Here is a 16,026-nt window from a genome sequence, read left to right on the forward strand (position 1 = left end):
AAAAGGATCTGTCCCCAGTAACCTAACAGCATCCCAGAACAGAGCTCAAAAAATATGTCTAGGAGTACAAAGATACCCAGCACCCAGGGAAAAAGGCCAAACGTCTGACACTGAAGAAGAAACTACCAGGGGTACAGAGTCAGCCAAATCCAATCCTTAACCAGGAGAAAAGTTCATCACTGAAAGGCACGCAGATTGGAAAGGAAGAAGCAAAACTGCCTTTATTCTGAGAAAACGTGATCAACGATGAAAATCCAACGGCATCTACCAAAGAGCTACTAGAATATAAGTGAGCTTAGAAAGGCTGCGGGATACAACACCTTTTACAGGAAGCTAACTCCTTCTAACTAAAGGCTTGAATGACTGTCCTAGCACTTTTTCTTCACTGATCTGAGACAAGGCCAGTAAGCCACAAAGTTCCTATTCGAGTGTTTCTCGGCTGTTTGCTCTTGTCATACAAACCCAGTTTTTAAAAAAATTTTACCGAGGAGACCCAGTAGTGACAAGGATGTGAGAAACCAGCGTTCTGGTGGGAGGGTACACTTTCTGTACAATTTGGAGAGCAATTTCACACACTGCAGCGTGAGAGCTTCACATATTTAACCAATTTACCTCTTGTAGTCTATCTTAAGAAAACAATCACTCAGGCAAAGCTCTACATACCAGCATTCCACTGAATCATTACCTATATAATATGGCAAAAATTGAAAATAATTCAAACATTCAATAATGTATCTTTTATGTATCCATTCAATAATGCTTTTGAAGAATTTTTAGAAAAAGGTTCATGTTAGGTGAAAAATATGAGGAAAAATGCTAAACTTGCAAAATATTATTACTGTTACACATTTACTACATAAATACCACTATAAAACTAAGAAAATATTCCAAAATGTTGACAGTAGTTAATACTGAATGACAGACAGGACCTATCCTCTTCCATTTCTTAAACTGTCTTCAGTTGCATTGTACTACTTGAATATCTGAATCACAGAACCTCCCCTCCAATTTAAGGACAGAGGCAAGAATATTTAAAGGTGCTGTAGTTGAAAATAAAGTCAGACATAGCATCGTAGCTCAGTTTTTGTTTTTTTTTTTTAAAGATGTTGGGGGTAGGAGTTTTATTAATTAATTAATTTATTTTTGCTTTGTTGGGTCTTCGTTTCTGTGCCAGGGCTTTCTCTAGTTGTGGCAGGCGGGGGCCATTCTTCATCGTGGTGCGCGGGCCTCTCTCGCGGCCTCTCTTGTTGTGGAGCACAGGCTCCAGACGTGCAGGCTCAGTAGTTGTGGCTCACGGGCCCAGTTGCTCCGCGGCATGTGGGATCTTCCCAGACCAGGGCTGGAACCCGTGTCCCCTGCATTAGCAGGCAGATTCTCAACCACTGCGCCACCAGGGAAGCCCCATAGCTCAGTTTTATTTTCAGTAGTTAAGAAACATTTAAGCACCAAACAAAGTAAGTGAACCCTCAGCACGCAAGGGCCAGTAGAGGCAAAAGATGAGGCCCCCATAATAAAGTGGCAACTACTACAGAAATCACTGCCCTAGGAGGGATGCACTGTCTAGGAAGGGACACAAGTTTAGACCTTAATCCCCTTCTCTAGCCCTGGCTTAGCGTGCAACAGGGGGCCCAAAGCGCTGCATGGTCCGTATCACCAGAGAAAGCTGGTCAAGAAAGTTGACGATGGAAATTTGGAGGAGGTGGGAATCTTCAGCTCTCCAGTGGCTAAAAGTGATGGAAAAAGAAAATCAAGGTGATGGTAGCAACCCCTCCAGTCCCTCTCTGGCTCTGCCCCTCTATGACACCGAAGCCGCTGCCATCTCCATTGGAGTGCCCGCTGGGGCGGAGATGGGTCCAGTGCACCGTGTCACCTCCCTAGATCCAACCCTGGAGTATCTCCGAGTCTCCAATAGAGCGCCCTTGGGGGAGACTGGCCCGGCCACCTGCTGCCACTCCCAAGCAGCCCTTTCTAGAACTTACACCGCCAGGACGCTGCCGCTTACTGTGAGCTCCTTCCCAACAGCCCCATGGTGCAGTTCGGCATCTGGGGCCAGGGACCCACGGGCGATCTCCGCCTCCAAGGTGGACGGGAAAGGCACACTTAGGGCGCTGATGGAGATTCGGTTAAGGCAACATCCACACGGATCTGGTGCTTTGGGCCCTGTCTCAGGGCACCCTGACCAGCCTCACCCCTTTCAGAACTGCTTCCAGCCCCCCAGACCACGCCTGGCCCTAATCCACCCCAGCCGCCCCGCTGCCCCGTGCTCTCATTTCTTCGCCCCCAGGCGCCCCGGCTTTCCTTCTGCTCTTATTTCTCCCGCTCAAGACCACCCCGCAGCAGCCCCTGACTCCCCCTTCTCCCCTTCGCTCCCAGGCTGCCCCTGACTCGTGCGTCCCTCTGTCCCACCTCCCACCGCACGCAGCCTGCAGCCCATTTCCCACTCCGCCCTCGGGTAGGATACAATACGTGTGGCCGGCTTCCCGGCCTTCTGGCTGTGGACGCGGGGTGTCCGCCCGGCCCCGGAGAGTGCTGTGCCGGCGCGGCACACAGAGCTCCGTCGTTTGCAGCGGCAGCAGCACCCCCGCTGCGAGGGCCGCCCCGGTCCCCCCTGCCCCCGCTGCCCCCCTGGCTGTCCAGGCCTTCAGCGCCGCCCGCCATCCTGCCTGCGCCTGCGTCCGCCTCTGCCGCCTGCATGGCTGCAGCGCGCTCTGCCTCCGACTCTGTCTTCGGGCCGCTGGTCTCCCCATCCGCTCTCTCCGATGTCGGCTAAGAGACAACGGCTCCTTCCTGAAGCTCCGCCCCTCGCGCTGACTCCGCCCCGTGCGCCTGCGCAAACAGGCCCCGCTGAGGTCGAGGGGGTGCGTGGTGGCTTCCCGCGGAACCGGCCTGGCTGGGCGTCCTCCAAGACTCCCTTGGCCGCAGAGGAACTGAGGCTCCCTCCCAAAGCCCTGGCCCTTCGCAAACTGTGTGACGCGATTTTAACTTCCTTTTTCTGTTTTCCTGCAAGTTTTTGACAGTGACCTTATACGACTTTTTTTTTTTTTTTGCGGTACACGGGCCTCTCACTGTTGTGGCCTCTCCCTTTGCGGAGCACAGGCTCCGGACGCGCAGGCTCAGTGGCCATGGCTCACGGGCCCAGCCGCTCTGCAGCATGTGGGATCTTCCCGGACTGGGGCACGAACCCGTGTCCCCTGCATCGGCAGGTGGACTCTCAACCGCTGCGCCACCAGGGAAGCCCTTATACGACATTTTTAATCAAAAATAAGTTTTTAAGCTGCCGTGAAATTTCCGATGGTGATAGTCCTGTTAGTTTTCTATTTTCCTACTTTGTAATCATAAGGAAGGGCAAAAAGCTGAACTGGATCACCGAAGCCTGTTGGATCTCCCCGAAAATAAATCCTAAATCACCCCACTTCTCTCCACACAGTAGAATCAGTTCTTAATTTTTGATATAAATCACATCATATCATGTCCTTGCTTAAAATCCTAAAACAGTTTCCATTGCCTTTAGAATCAAAACCAAACTCCTTCCTGTGTGACCTGGCTCCCGGCTCCTCCACTCTCTGCCCCCACCTGCCTACTTCCTCACTCTGCAGCCTCTAGGGTCTTTCTTTTCTCTGCTCCTGACCAAGGGTGGCCTGCCCCCGTCCCCCTTTGCACTTACTCTTCCTCTTTGGAAGACTCTGTCCCCAGACTCCCGTGGCTGGTTCCTTCTTGTCGTTAAGATGTTAAGATCTTCGCTCCAGTGTCACCTCTGAGAGGCCTTCGGGATCACCAATCTAACATACTACCCCCAGGCACCCTTCATCACATTTGCCCATTTCAGTCTGTTGCCTTTCTAATAATCTGAAATTGTAACTTTGTTTTGTTCACTTCTGTTGATGTACTGTCTCTGGTACACTTTCACTGCAGTTTATGCAGTAGGTGCTTTGCTGCTTGTCGGATGAAACAGTGTATTAAGCAAGTACAAAACTCAGTGTCTTGGGCCTAGCAATGCCACATGTAGGAAGTTACTTCACAAATATGAAACAACATATTTATAAAATTACTCACTGTAATATAACTGGTAATAGAAAACTATTGGACACAACGCACATATCCATCAGCAGGGAACTGGTGAAATCAATTGTGGTTCATTCATACAATAGTCCTTTTTTTTGTTTGTTTCTTTTTTTCTAACTTAATTTTATTTATTTATTTTTAACATCTTTATTGGAGTATAATTGCTTTACAGTGGTGTGTTAGTTTCTGCTTTATAACAGAGTGAATCAGTTATACATATACATATGTTCCCATATCTCTTCCCTCTTGCGTCTCCCTCCCTCCCACCCTCCCTATCCACCCCTCTAGGTGGTCACAAAGCACCGAGCTGATCTCCCTGTGCCATGCGGCTGCTTCCCACTAGCTATCTACCTTACGTTTGTTAGTGTATGCCACTCTCTCGCTTTGTCACAGCTTACCCTTCCCCCTCCCCATATCCTCAAGTCCATTCTCTAGTAGGTCTGTGTCTTTATTCCCGTCTTACCCCTAGGTTCTTCATACAATAGTCCTAAGCAGCAGTAAAAAGAATGAAAATCTCTAATGAAAAATGAAATGATTTCCAGGATATATTGTTATATGAAAATATGTAAAAAGCAGGGTGCAAATGACAACTGCACACACGCTCACAGACACACATGCTTATTGGGGAAAAAAATGTAAGGAGGATGGAAAACCCTGAAACTAGTGAAAATTATCACCTATAGGGGGTTGAGATGGGTATGAGATTTCTTGTAATATATCCTTTTGTATAGTTTTGACTTTGAACCATGCAAATATTTTATATGTTCAAAAATACATTTGAGGGACTTCTCTGGTGGTCCAGTGGTTAAGACTCTGTGCTCCCAATGCAGGGAGCCGGGGTTCGATCCCTGGTCAGGGAACGAAGATCCTGCACACTGCAGCTGAGACCCAGCACAGCCAAATAAATCAATAAATAATTAAAAAAATATATATATTTGAAAGAGTGAAAAAAAGCCAAAATTGAATATAAACAAAAGCAAATAAGCCTAACTGCATATCCAGTTGACAACAGAACCACACAGAGAAAATAAGTCAGGTACCTTCCAAATTCAGCCTTCTGACTGTGCTCCCTTCATGGGATATATTCTAAGGACAGAAAGACTCCGCTCTATTCCCAGTATGTATGTTGTTGGCAATGATAGTGTTGAGGTGATTGTGGAGCTAGAGTCTAAGGTAGACTGTATCTGGTAGAGGACATGAGTAAATATATCCGTACATGGATGTTGACAGGAACATCACTGTGGAATGAGGGAAAAGAACTGTACTGCCAGACTGGAATTGGGGACTGCAGTATGAACTCTTAAAAAATAGATTTCCTAGTTTTGTCCAGTGAAAGAGTCTCGAAGCAGTGAAACTCCAGTAGCAATGAACACACCCTGTACCCAGACCTTGGTTTCTCAATACCATTCTCCACTAAAAGGAACCAGAGGTCCTTGGAGAGGTGGAAGATTCTAGGTATGGGGCAGGAAAAAATACAAGATGAGCCTGGAGCACCTTGTGGTGCCAGAAAGTAAGGACATGCTTGAAAAGCAAAAGGATGAGGTATGTCAAAAGGACATGGGAGCCAACCAGAAAGAACCAAAGCTAGAATATCTGAGCATCCAAAAGGCTATTAAACCTTTTGGAGGAGGCACCAGGGAAGGTAGCATACATGTATTCACTTTAAAATTCCATTGAGCTGTACATTGACGATTTATGCACATTACTCTATGCACGCTATAGTCCAAAAAAAAAAAACAATGCAGGGACTTCCCTGGTGGCGCAGTGGTTAAGAATCCGCCTGCCAACGCAGGGGACACGGGTTTGAGCCCTGGTCCGGGAAGATCCCACATGCTGCGGAGCAACTAAGCTTGTGTGCCACAACTACTGGGGCCGCACATTGCAACTACTGAAGCCCGCGCGCGCCTAGAGCCTGTGCTCTGCAACAAGAGAAGCCACCGCGGTGAGAAGGCCGTGCACCGCAGTGAAGAGCAGCCACCACTCGCCGCAACTGGAGAAAGCCCGCACGCAGCAACGAAGACCCAACGCAGCCAAAAATAAATAAATCAATAAATTTATTTATTTAAAAAACAAAGAAACGATGCGTCCACCATGACAATTGTGAAAAGGGAAAGCTCTTTATAGAGAAATGCCAACTAAAAATTGTAGAAAGAAGGAAAGCATGAGAAAACCACCATTTTGCAGCCACCAATGCAATTCATCCAGTTGGGGATCATCCTTGGATGGTAAAACCATGAGATAAAGCTTGCTGGGGAAAAGATAGTCACTGGGTCTCAAGGTGTCACCCAGATTACTTGTGCATTGGGGAGGGAAAATGCAACTTTACAAGGGAGTCACAGCCCAGAGCTGTGGCCTGAAGCTCAGAGACAGGGCTGGGATGAGCCACAGACACGGGTGCAAAACTCAGAAATGGTGATGAAGGTGGGCAGGCTCCCCAGGGCGTGACATGGAGAAGGGGTCCGGGGACAGAGTCTCGGGGCCCCCCGACAGTAAGAGATGGGGGTGTGGGGGGAGAACCAGCAAAGGAGCCAGAGGAGTGAGCCACCAAGTGGAAGGAAAAGCAGAGAGGGCGGCAGCAGAGGTGGCCAGGGGCAGGTCCCCAGGAACTAGGGGAGGCTGCTCTGGCTGGGCCTTGGAGGGGGACAGGGGCGACTGTCTCTCCTGCAGGCTTTTCAAGGCCCGGAGGGCTGAGGCCGCCACGGCTGTCGCGTCTGCTGCTGGCAGGGCCTGGCACGGCTGAACAGCGCCTGTCCCACCTACTGGAGCTGGTGAGGCCCGGTCTCGTCCAGGCCTGTAGGGAAAGCCTGCAAGGCGCCAGCAAATTGTGGGCACGGCTGATCTGTCGCCTGGGTGCTTCCAACTCCATGAGCCCCACCCCCAAAGAAACGCTGCTTTCCTCTGAGTCTGCCCCTCCTCCTGTGTGCCCGTGGGAAATGGCGCCACAGGCATCTCATCCCAGGTGCCACAGCCCATTCGTCTGCGAGGCCACTTCAGCTGGCCCTTCACTCACCCTGCCGCCTCCTAGCGGCACTGTGGCCACCACAGGGCTGTGAGCTGCACCCCACGGCCCTGGGGATCAGCGACTGGCTCGAGGCCCCTCTGTGAGGAGTGGACAGCGGGTCTCGGGGCCACACAGTGGCCAGGGGCCAGGGGGTAACAGGTGGGTCAGCACCCACCTCCGGGGCGGACACTTGGCCCAAGGGGTACAGTGCCCACGATAGACATTCCGGCCCCTGTGGAAGGATCTCAGCATTTGGAGCCTGCGGTGTACATGGGGCCACGCCGAGAATCTAAGGGCAAAGGCGGGATGCAGCCTGCGGCCATTCTGTCTTCACGTGCGGTCGCCCGTCTCCTCTCACGATGGCATGGGCCTTCCCACCTGGGCCTCCCATCTCTCATGCCGGCAGCATCTCCTCCCTCTCCATGTTCCCGCCCCAGCCCTGCCCCTGCACAGCTACACCCTGCTGCGCAGACAAGCTTCCGGAAGCAGGGGTCCGCGGTCACCGTCACGGCCCCTTCCCCACGGCGCTGCCGACGACCTTCTTGCTACCGAGGCGAGAGGAGGCTCTGCCATGCCCTCCCTGTGCTTCTCGGCACCACTAGACAACTCACCCCCCCCGCCACGTCTTCCTGGAGGGGCGTTCTTGGCCTCTGACACCGAGCTCTCCCTGCAGCCTCCACAGCGTCTCCAGTTGGTGAAGTCCCTCATGGCCCAGTCCTCGCCCCTCTTTTTATGCCACGCTCCCAGGGAAGCCGTCTCATCCGTCCTTACGGCATCTAGGACATCGTGTCCACAGGCCGCTCCCGAACGTCATGGAAGGCTGCACGGGGCTGTGGAATCAGACCGGGTCCAGATCCCAGTCGGTTCTGTCAGCGAGGCGCCTACCATACACCCTGAAGACGCCACTCCTGTCTCCCTGTCCAGCCTGATCTACCCGCCACCGACTTCCTGACACCCCCGTCCAACTGCCCAGCAGATGGCTTTGTCACCCCCAAGCCGGGAGGCACTGGCACAAGGGACTCAACAACCGCCTCTAGGGTCTGTCTGCAACATGCGTCTGCGTGTGTCACTCCCCTGCACTGCACCGGTCAGCCCTCCCCGAGGACCTGGCTTTCGCTGAGAATCCCCCTCTCCCGCCCAAGCCCCCCCCACCCCCCGCCAAAATGATGGAGGCACCACCCGGTTCTGACCAACGAAAGGACAGCGTTTATTTGCCGGGGGCATCTGAGAAAGAAGCTACGCTACAGGTCGGGAAGGTGCTCCTTGCTGGCTGTGATCGAGGGATTTGGTGGAAGCTGCAGGCAACCATCTTCTGATCCTGAGGCAGAGGCCTGGGATGAAGCAGACGCTGCAGAGTGCAGAGGGGAGGTAGGAAGAAACTGGGTATTTGGTGAAACTGTTTATCTGCTGCCAATACCCCTGGACTTCTCAGTTTCGTAAACCAATACATTTCTTTTATTGCTTAAACCAACTTCCTCTACGGTTAAATCAATTACTGGAAACCAAAAGCCGCCCAGCTAATACAGTTCCTTTCAGATCAAAGTCTCACATTCACCTCTAGTGCGACTGGAAGTGTCAGTATAAACCTTCCTGACGGAAGCGAAATGAGAGTGCAGGCAAGTCTGTCACACGGGCCCTGCTGCGGGGCGGGGCCAGGGCCTTCCATCTGTTCTTCAAAGCCTTTGCCCGTCAGGCCTCTGTCCGTCCTCCCAGCCCGGGGACCCGGCGCTTACCCCACGAGGCCCAGGCAGGAGGGCGGCCCAGGCGCCCTCCTCCAAGGAGCAGGTGCCTCGATGATCTCTAGGGCCCACCCGCCAGCGGCTTCTGCCCCTCCCTGGCCCCCCAAGGTTCCTTGTCAGGCAGTGAGTGGTGTGCACAGTGAAAGTCCCTGTACACACGCGGCAGGGGAAGGGTCTACTTTCAGGCTGTGGGTGAGCGCAGGGTATAGGGGCCTGGCTGAGTAACCTCGAGCCCATCACCTGTCATCTCGAAGGGTCGAGGACCGCCCTTGTCCAGGAGGAGACAAGCAGAGGGGGTGCCCAGAGAAAAGCTGTGACACTAAGGGCCAGGGCATCCCATCTCTGGGCCATGCTTGGCCATCACTCAGCTTTTGGCCTCACTTTGTATCTGGGACACAAGGGGGAGGATGGCTGCAGACTCCCGACCCCGGGGGAGTTGGGGGTAAAGGAAACTGACTGAGGTCTAAGGAGTGGCCCTCACTGTGCAGAGTCAATGGCTGGGGACCAACATGGCACAGGGACTTGCCCAAGGTAACACTCCAGAGCTGGGTGACGTCCCAGACCCCCCAACACGCTTTCCCTTCATCGAGTGCACACTGGTGGCAGCAGCTTGAGGGGGCCCAAGGCTGGCTGTCACTTGACCTGCCAATGTCAGACCTGCCAGAGGCGAGGTGACAGGACTGGGCAGCAGGGGCCAGCTGCTTCCCCTTTCAGGCCTGGAAAGGTATTGCTCGAGGGTTCATCCTCAGTGGGCTGAACACGGAATGCCAAAGCCCACCCCTCAGAACCCTCCTGAACAACCCTCTCACCCTGAGGCACTTCTAGAAGCTGGCTGGACTCAGATTGTGGCTCTCCCACTTCAGCACTAGCGCCAAACGTGGGAGCAAACCCAGGTCAAGAGCCGGATACAGGTACCCGCGTACCCGCCAGCTAGTATTATGAGCCGAATTGCAACATGAGAACACATTTAATGCTACATGCAGCTTGTGGCCTGGCCCGGCTCCTCCCCACACTCCGAGAATCCTACTTGGAGAACCCCTTCTCCATAGCTTCAGTCACTTCAGGGTGCAGGAAGCGGCCAGCCAAGCGTTCGATGTCATCCAGCGTCAGGCGGCTCAGGGACCTCTCATAATCCTGAGGAGAGAAGGCCAGGAGGATTCAGCGGCGCGGGTCGGGGGGACACTGGGATAGGGGCAGGGGCTGCGAGCGGCTGGGTGGGACGTGGAAGTCCCGGGCGACCCTGCTCACCCTCTGGAGTTGGTCCAGGACTCTGCTGGCATCTGCGGCGCTGAAGTGACGGGCCAGGACTTTGGAGATTAGAGGCCAGGTGGCCGGGGGTGGGGGCGGGGCCTCGGCCACTGTCCGCGCGCTGCTTTCTTCCAGTAACACCTTCTCCAGAGGTTTGACCACTAGGTTGAGCTTGGAATTGGGCCCAATGCTGTAATCGGAGAGTCTTTTCCCATCTGCCCGAGAGAGATTGATGGAGCTGTGGCCCGCGGTGGTGGGAAAGGCCTCGGGGAGGCCAGGCGGAGCGCCGCGGCATCCGGCTGAGGATGCAGCCTCCCCGGGGGTCAAGTGGCCAGAGCCCCCTCCACTCCACTGCTGCCCGGGATCGGCCCGGACGCCCCATCCCCTGACTTCCCGCGGGGCTCCCCGGGCGTCTCCTCTCCCCGGTTACCTGCCAGGGCCTTGCCCTTGAACAGCAGCCGCTGCTGGCGGACGGGGACGTTCAGCCTCTCGGAGACCAGATGTTTCAGCGTGGACACCAGCTCGTCCTCCGACACCTGGCCGGGCCGAGGGTGAGAGGCAGGCGGTGAGGCCGCAGCCCCCGCGGAGGGCGGCTCTCCTGGCTTCCCCTGAGCGGCCAGCCCGCCCGGTTCGTCCCCGCCCTCGGCCCGGCCCTGCGCCCAGGGGCCAACCGCGTGAGCCTGCACGGCGGCGGGGACCGGCGGCGCTACCTGCAGGTTGCACTCGCGGCCCTGGAGCGCCTTCACTGTTAGATGCATGGCGGCCGCGGCGGCGTCCACTCCGGCCGGCGCGAAGCCCTACAGACCCCCGCCGCGCGCCGCCGCCCCGGGCGCGCGCCAGAACCAGCCGCCGCTGCCGGAAGTCGCGCGAGGGGCGCGCCTGGCGTCGCGGCCCCGCCCCCCGTGTCGCGTTCCCCAGCGCCCCCGCAACCCCCCCCCGCACCCCGGAGCACGGGGACCGGCCCGGACCCGGGCCCCGCGGCGACTGAGCCGGGAAGCCCGCGGGGATGAGAAGGGGCGGAGGAACTAGTCGGGCCCGGTCGGCGGAGTCGGGGAGCTGGGACTCTGGGGAGAAGGCGGGCCAGGGGTTCGCTCGCCCCCGCTCACTGCCCGAGGGCGGAACAGGTCGGCGCTGAGGCCGATTCCCTGCCTCTCAGGAGTCCGCTGATGACCCGGCCCTGCAGAGCTCGCCCCGCGGCCCTCCTGCTGCCTCCTTTCTAGTCGGCCTATGGAAAATCAGCTGAGCTTGGGAGCGGGCGGGGGAGCCAGTCCTCCGCTCTCATCTTCCCACCGCTCCTTCTGGAACAGAGAGACCCAACTCTCAGAGAGGATGCATGGGTAAGAAGGGCTGAGAGAGAAAGTCTGGGCAGAGGTCACCGTGTCACCCAAGCCAGCCCTCCACCCTGGCCCACACTTACCCAGCCACACCCTCCGCCCCCCCCCCCCCCCCCGCCGCCCGCCGGCCTCAGAGGGCAAAGACTGGAAGGGACCCAAGCTTGCTTCTCTCTTTTATTGAAATATATTTTCTAGGCAGTGCCCACCTACTGAACTCAGCATGGCCTCTTTGGCACTGAAAGCTGGAGAATAAAAAACGAGTAAAAAAAATAAGCCTGGATTTTTCTGAGTGCATAGAGTGCATGAGAACTAAAGGCCTTTGGTACACAGAACTGTGGGGGCCGTGGGTGGAGGCTGGGGGCTAGGGGTGGCGAAAGCTTGACCCGGGGGGCCTCAGGGAACTGCACACACACTGCTATAGATGAAGTGGCCAGTAACTAAGGCCAGCATCTCTGAGGTGCCACTCAGTGCCACAAGGAAGGGGGCCTGGGAGGCATAGTCAGCCTGAAGGCGGCGGAGGGACAGCTGCAGCATGGCCAAGGCCAGCAGGCTGTTCTGCACCCCGACCTCGATGCTGACAGTCCGACGCTGGGCCACTGGCAGCTTCAGGCACGTGGCCAGGCAGTAACCCACCAGGAGGCCGACCGGGGGCACTGTGAGGCCCACCAGCACAATGGGCAGCCTGACGCCCGCCAGGATGAAGACCCCCATGTGGCAGGCCAGGAAGAGGCCGCCCAGGAGCAGCACGAAGCTGAAGGGCTTGATGACCTGCAGCAGCAGCTGCGAGAACCTGGGGAGCTTCGACCTGATCAGCACGCCCGCTGCTATGGGGATGGCGATGAACAGCAGGGTCCCCAGGATCTTGGAAATGGGCACGTGGAGTGTTTCGTGGCTGCTGAGCAGGCGGCTGTAGATGGCCGAGGACAGCGGCAGGAAGCCGGTGGCAGCCACTGTTGAGATGAAGGTCATGGAGATGGCCAGGGTGACATCCCCCCCAAGGAGGAGGCTGAAGAGGTAGCTCCCCCCGCCGCCGGGCGACGAGCAAGTGATGATGAGGCCCAGAGCCAGGGCCTTGGGCAGCATGAAGACCTTAGCCATCAGAAAAGCATAGAAGGGCATAACCAGAAACTGGCCCAGGAGGCCCAGCAGCATGGGCTGGGGGCTCTGCAGGAGCCCCTTCAGAACTTCGAGCTCTACTTTGCACCCAAATGAACACTTGTTGACAAAGATAAGAGGCAGGAGCAGGTAGAGTACTGGGTTCTCTGAGAAGTGGGCCAAGTCAGTGCCAAGGGCGGCAGGGTCTTCAGCACGTGAGACCTTGATGCAGAAATCTCTCCGCTCCTCAACCAGCGTGGGCGGGGCCTCACAGGGGTCCAGGAGCTGGAGGTGGAGTGGCGCTAGCCCAGGCAGGCCCGAGTGGATGCTCACCACGAAGCCGCCCCCACCAGCCCAGGCTATGGCACTCACGTTCCTGATGGTCAGCAGCTCTGTGTCCAGGGAGGTGACCCTCAGCACGGGGCTGGGCCCCGTCCCGTTGCCCTGGCCCGGGTACTGGCTTGAGACCACGATGATGCCCTCGCTCTCCTCTGGGAACTCAAACTCCGTCACGGAGCCATCCCCAATGCTCAGGTAGCGGCGCCCTGTCAGGGGCATGGTACGGCCCACAGCCGCGCTGAGACTGGCGCTGGCTGTGCCCCGCGCCCCCCAGAGCAGGCTGAGAAGCAGCAGGCTGGCCCTGAGCATGCCTCGGGGGCCCGTGCAGACACTGCCACCCCCCAGGCCCAGCCACCTTCTAAACACCATGGCTCCTCCCAAAAGGTGGGGAGCCCGGGCCCCCTGCGGCTTAGGAGAGCAGCTCTGCGGGTGCCGTCGGGTTGTCCTGAGAAGGGTCCATGGGCAAGGCCTGGCCCTGTGCTGCCTTCCTTGATAGCAGAGCTCTTCCTGAGGAGAGAAGGGACACAGAGAGGTAGGTGGCTGGTGAAGGCGAGCAGCTGTGAGCCCAGGAGCGCAGGATCTGGAAGCCCACTGTTCGGAGACGTGGCAGCGCCCCTTGCCGCGAGCCTGGGGATGGAAACGGAAGGCCTAGTGCTGGCCCTTGAGTGCCATTCGGCTGCCCCCATCCCAGTCGCAACTGCCTCAAGCTTCTCATCCCTCACCCAGTGGGGCCACCTACAGGTCGGAGTTCGCCTTCAGCCCGCTGATACGCGCTGATTTCCCTGGGTTTGCCCACCACAGTGACCATCTGGAGATGTCCCGATACCAGAGGATCTGGGAGAGCCATCCTCAGTCCTGTCACCACTAGCCTGTGCCCCACCTGCTCTGAGACGCAGCTGCAGCAGTACCACCACTGGGACGAAATCTCTGAAGGACTGCCCAGGGATGCCAAGGAAGCCGGCCCGCTGAGAGCAGGTTAGGGCATTTGAGTGTCATCTGCCAGGCAGAAAGCAGCCGGCAAAGGGTGGGGCAGTGGGTGGCCACCAGGCCAAAGGCCCCAGGGGCTGATGTTCACCATTGGCGCATGAACGGCATTGCTGTGCATGGCCACCTGGCCTACCCTTCCTGCTGACAGGGGTGCGATGGGGGTTCTGGGAGGGCACAGGTCCCCTCTCCCCAGGGGAGCTGCCGGAAGGGGCAGCAGGAAGGGATCAGATTGGGCCACGTGTCCACCGGGGGTTCTCCTCCTTCTGTCAGAGCTCCCACTCCCCTGGCGGTCCCAGAATTTGAGCTCCTAGAGCCACTGTGCCAAAGTCCAGGGACTCCTCCCCTGCCCACACATGGCCCTAGCAGAGCCTGGAACTACCAGTGACAGGAGGAGTGTTTCTAGGAGGGCAGGGCGCCTCAGGGGGAAAGGAGTACGTTTGTCTCCTTCCACTTCTCAGTTTGGGCAGCCAGCAGCCGATTGCCACATCACCTGCAGGAACTGGAGCAACCAGGATGAGGGCACAGTGATTTTTCATCATTACTGTTGACTGAGTCACATCCTACGCTGTCCCAGTCTCGGAAGAGGCCCCTGCTTCTCTAGATCCTATCAGGGTTGGGTCCTGCCCCCTCCCCCCCCTCACCGACGCCGGGGGAGCAGGGGAAGTAGGTGGTGAAGTTCCGCTGTGCCACCCTGGGATGCCATGGCCTCTCCTGGCTTGGGGTTTGCGTCACTTACCCTGGAGGCCCTGATCCAGCCTTGAGTCCCACCACTGAAGAGGGAGGCAGGAAAACCAGAGGGAGTCACAGGGAAAGGATGAAGGCGCCCGGCACTGAAGGCGCCGGGTGCTGTGAGCCAGCTCAGAGGCAGAGGAGGCGAAGGGCTATCCACCCCGTCCTTCCAGTACCGCTGGCGGCTTTGAGTCACTGCGTGAGGGGTCTGGCCCGGATCCCCACTATTTCTGCTTGAGGTACCATTAGAGTTTGGGCAGATGCGCCCCTAGGCAGGCGAGGGAACCCCGGGCCGGTGGCTTTTTCCACACGGGCCAGGCGTTCGGTGTCAGGGCAGTTGGCAGTGCTGACCCGGGTCTCCTCCCTACCTGGGAGTCCAGAAGTTGGTGGATGGGGCACAATCAGAGCTCGGGCAGGAATCGGGGAGGGAGGGGAGAAGGAGCGCGCCGCCGCCGGGTTCGCGCTGCAGCCCCGCAGCCTGCAGGCCGGCGACCCGCCCGGGCAGTCCCGGGGTCTCTCACGCCACTCCCGGTCCCCACGGCCGCGCCAGGCCTCACGAACGCGCGGTGGTGGCCCTTCCCCGGCCGGGGCCAGAAGCCGCCTTCCAACCGCCCTTCCCAGACCGAGGCTCTCACCTGCCTCCGCGGCCGGCAGGGCGGGTGGACGCCTGCGAGCTCGGCCCGCCGGGGCCCCGCCCCGAGCCGACGAGGCCCCGCCCCGCCCACCCCGCGGCGGCCTCCTCACCTCTGGCGGCCGGGGCGGGTCCCGACCGGATGTGGCGTGTCTGGGAGCGACGAGGTGGCGCGCGCGCGCCGGCTTGTCAGCCTTCCGGGTGGCGATTGGTCGGCGCCGGGTGCGGACTCGTGTGGCCACCGAGCCGCGGGTCCCAGCCTTGTGCGGTCGCCGCCGGGGCGACTCGCTCCGCGTAGGCACCCCAGTCATTCCCAAACACGCCGTGACCTCTGGGGGCACTGGGACACAGGCTTAGACGTTAGCTGAGCTAGGACGCCCGAGGGCTGCTGCTGGTGGCGGGAGACGGGGGTCAGGGTTTCGCCCACGGTCCTGCTCAGGGCGCCCAGTCCTGTAGCCCGAGAGCCGGGTCCGACCGACCCAGACTCCGGGGCCCGGGCTCGGCCTTGTTCCACCTTCCTTCGTTCAAACGTCGACCGAGCGCCTATTTCCACACTGTGTAATATCAGTGAACTTTTAAACCTCTCAAAACTATTTGGGGCCACCAGCAAGGTCCGGAGGCTTCACGGAAAAGGAACGCACACACATGGCATAAGGAAGGGCAAAAAGGTGGTGAGGACGTAGAATGTGGACATGGGAAGACAGTAAGCAAGCAAGTGTAGAATGACGGGGGTTTGCATGTTCCCAGAGGCTGCTGGGCACCTGCGGTCAGGCAGCGGGACGAGGGCTGCCCACTGCTCTGGAAGACCTCTTGTCAGGGCTGTGATGGAGGCCAGTGGTGCCCAAACTTGCAGGTTCTTGC

At 57.6% G+C, this 16,026-nt stretch overlaps 4 protein-coding genes across 7 annotated transcripts in view; all 4 read right to left on the reverse strand.

Annotated features, from left to right (window-relative positions):
• Nucleotides 1-16,026, reverse strand: part of G6PD (glucose-6-phosphate dehydrogenase) — a 61,737-nt gene that overhangs the window by 16,710 nt on the left and 29,001 nt on the right. The gene's annotated exons all lie outside the window — the stretch shown is intronic.
• On the reverse strand, nucleotides 196-2,792 carry LAGE3 (L antigen family member 3). Its single transcript, XM_012539453.3, has 3 exons — nucleotides 2,462-2,792; nucleotides 1,980-2,108; nucleotides 196-1,724 (listed from the first exon to the last, which is right to left on the reverse strand). The coding sequence occupies exons 1-3, from the start codon at nucleotides 2,692-2,694 to the stop codon at nucleotides 1,610-1,612; spliced, it is 477 nt and encodes a 158-aa protein (XP_012394907.2). The 5' UTR covers nucleotides 2,695-2,792; the 3' UTR covers nucleotides 196-1,609.
• On the reverse strand, nucleotides 8,247-10,919 carry UBL4A (ubiquitin like 4A). 2 transcript variants are annotated; one of them, XM_004286664.4, is made up of 5 exons: nucleotides 10,761-10,919; nucleotides 10,481-10,586; nucleotides 10,051-10,265; nucleotides 9,830-9,936; nucleotides 8,247-8,411 (listed from the first exon to the last, which is right to left on the reverse strand). In XM_004286664.4, the coding sequence occupies exons 1-5, from the start codon at nucleotides 10,806-10,808 to the stop codon at nucleotides 8,300-8,302; spliced, it is 588 nt and encodes a 195-aa protein (XP_004286712.1). In that variant the 5' UTR covers nucleotides 10,809-10,919; the 3' UTR covers nucleotides 8,247-8,299. The 2 variants fall into 2 exon arrangements, with proteins under 2 accessions (XP_004286712.1, XP_012394912.1); XM_012539458.3 differs by lacking the exon at nucleotides 8,247-8,411 and having other exon boundaries at nucleotides 9,751-9,936.
• Nucleotides 11,545-15,491, reverse strand: SLC10A3 (solute carrier family 10 member 3). Of its 2 annotated transcripts, none has more exons than XM_033418090.2 (2): nucleotides 15,279-15,491; nucleotides 11,545-13,325 (listed from the first exon to the last, which is right to left on the reverse strand). In XM_033418090.2, the coding sequence occupies exons 1-2, from the start codon at nucleotides 15,474-15,476 to the stop codon at nucleotides 11,778-11,780; spliced, it is 1,746 nt and encodes a 581-aa protein (XP_033273981.1). In that variant the 5' UTR covers nucleotides 15,477-15,491; the 3' UTR covers nucleotides 11,545-11,777. The 2 variants fall into 2 exon arrangements, with proteins under 2 accessions (XP_033273981.1, XP_004286711.1); XM_004286663.4 differs by lacking the exon at nucleotides 15,279-15,491 and adding an exon at nucleotides 14,542-14,896.

This window comes from Orcinus orca, chromosome X, assembly GCF_937001465.1.
Source record: "Orcinus orca chromosome X, mOrcOrc1.1, whole genome shotgun sequence".
In the NCBI taxonomy this organism is placed as follows: Eukaryota; Metazoa; Chordata; class Mammalia; order Artiodactyla; family Delphinidae; genus Orcinus; species Orcinus orca.

What these genes read in the sequence shown, in the direction of transcription:
- UBL4A (XM_004286664.4), bottom strand. Translation starts at nt 10,808, where the DNA reads ATGCATCTAACAGTGAAGGCGCTCCAGGGCCGCGAGTGCAACCTGCAG. An exon ending in TCCTGGACCAACTCCAGAGG is followed by an intron (nt 9,937 to 10,050) that starts GTGAGCAGGGTC and finishes TTCTCTCCTCAG; the next exon opens with GATTATGAGAGGTCCCTGAG. An exon ending in ATGGAGAAGGGGTTCTCCAA is followed by an intron (nt 8,412 to 9,829) that starts GTAGGATTCTCG and finishes TGCACTCTGCAG; the next exon opens with CGTCTGCTTCATCCCAGGCC.
- LAGE3 (XM_012539453.3), bottom strand. Translation starts at nt 2,694, where the DNA reads ATGCAGGCGGCAGAGGCGGACGCAGGCGCAGGCAGGATGGCGGGCGGC. An exon ending in GGAAGCCGGCCACACGTATT is followed by an intron (nt 2,109 to 2,461) that starts GTATCCTACCCG and finishes AATCTCCATCAG; the next exon opens with CGCCCTAAGTGTGCCTTTCC. An exon ending in AGCGGCAGCGTCCTGGCGGT is followed by an intron (nt 1,725 to 1,979) that starts GTAAGTTCTAGA and finishes CATCACTTTTAG; the next exon opens with CCACTGGAGAGCTGAAGATT.
- SLC10A3 (XM_033418090.2), bottom strand. Translation starts at nt 15,476, where the DNA reads ATGACTGGGGTGCCTACGCGGAGCGAGTCGCCCCGGCGGCGACCGCAC. An exon ending in ACCCGCCCCGGCCGCCAGAG is followed by an intron (nt 13,326 to 15,278) that starts GTGAGGAGGCCG and finishes TTCTCTCCTCAG; the next exon opens with GAAGAGCTCTGCTATCAAGG.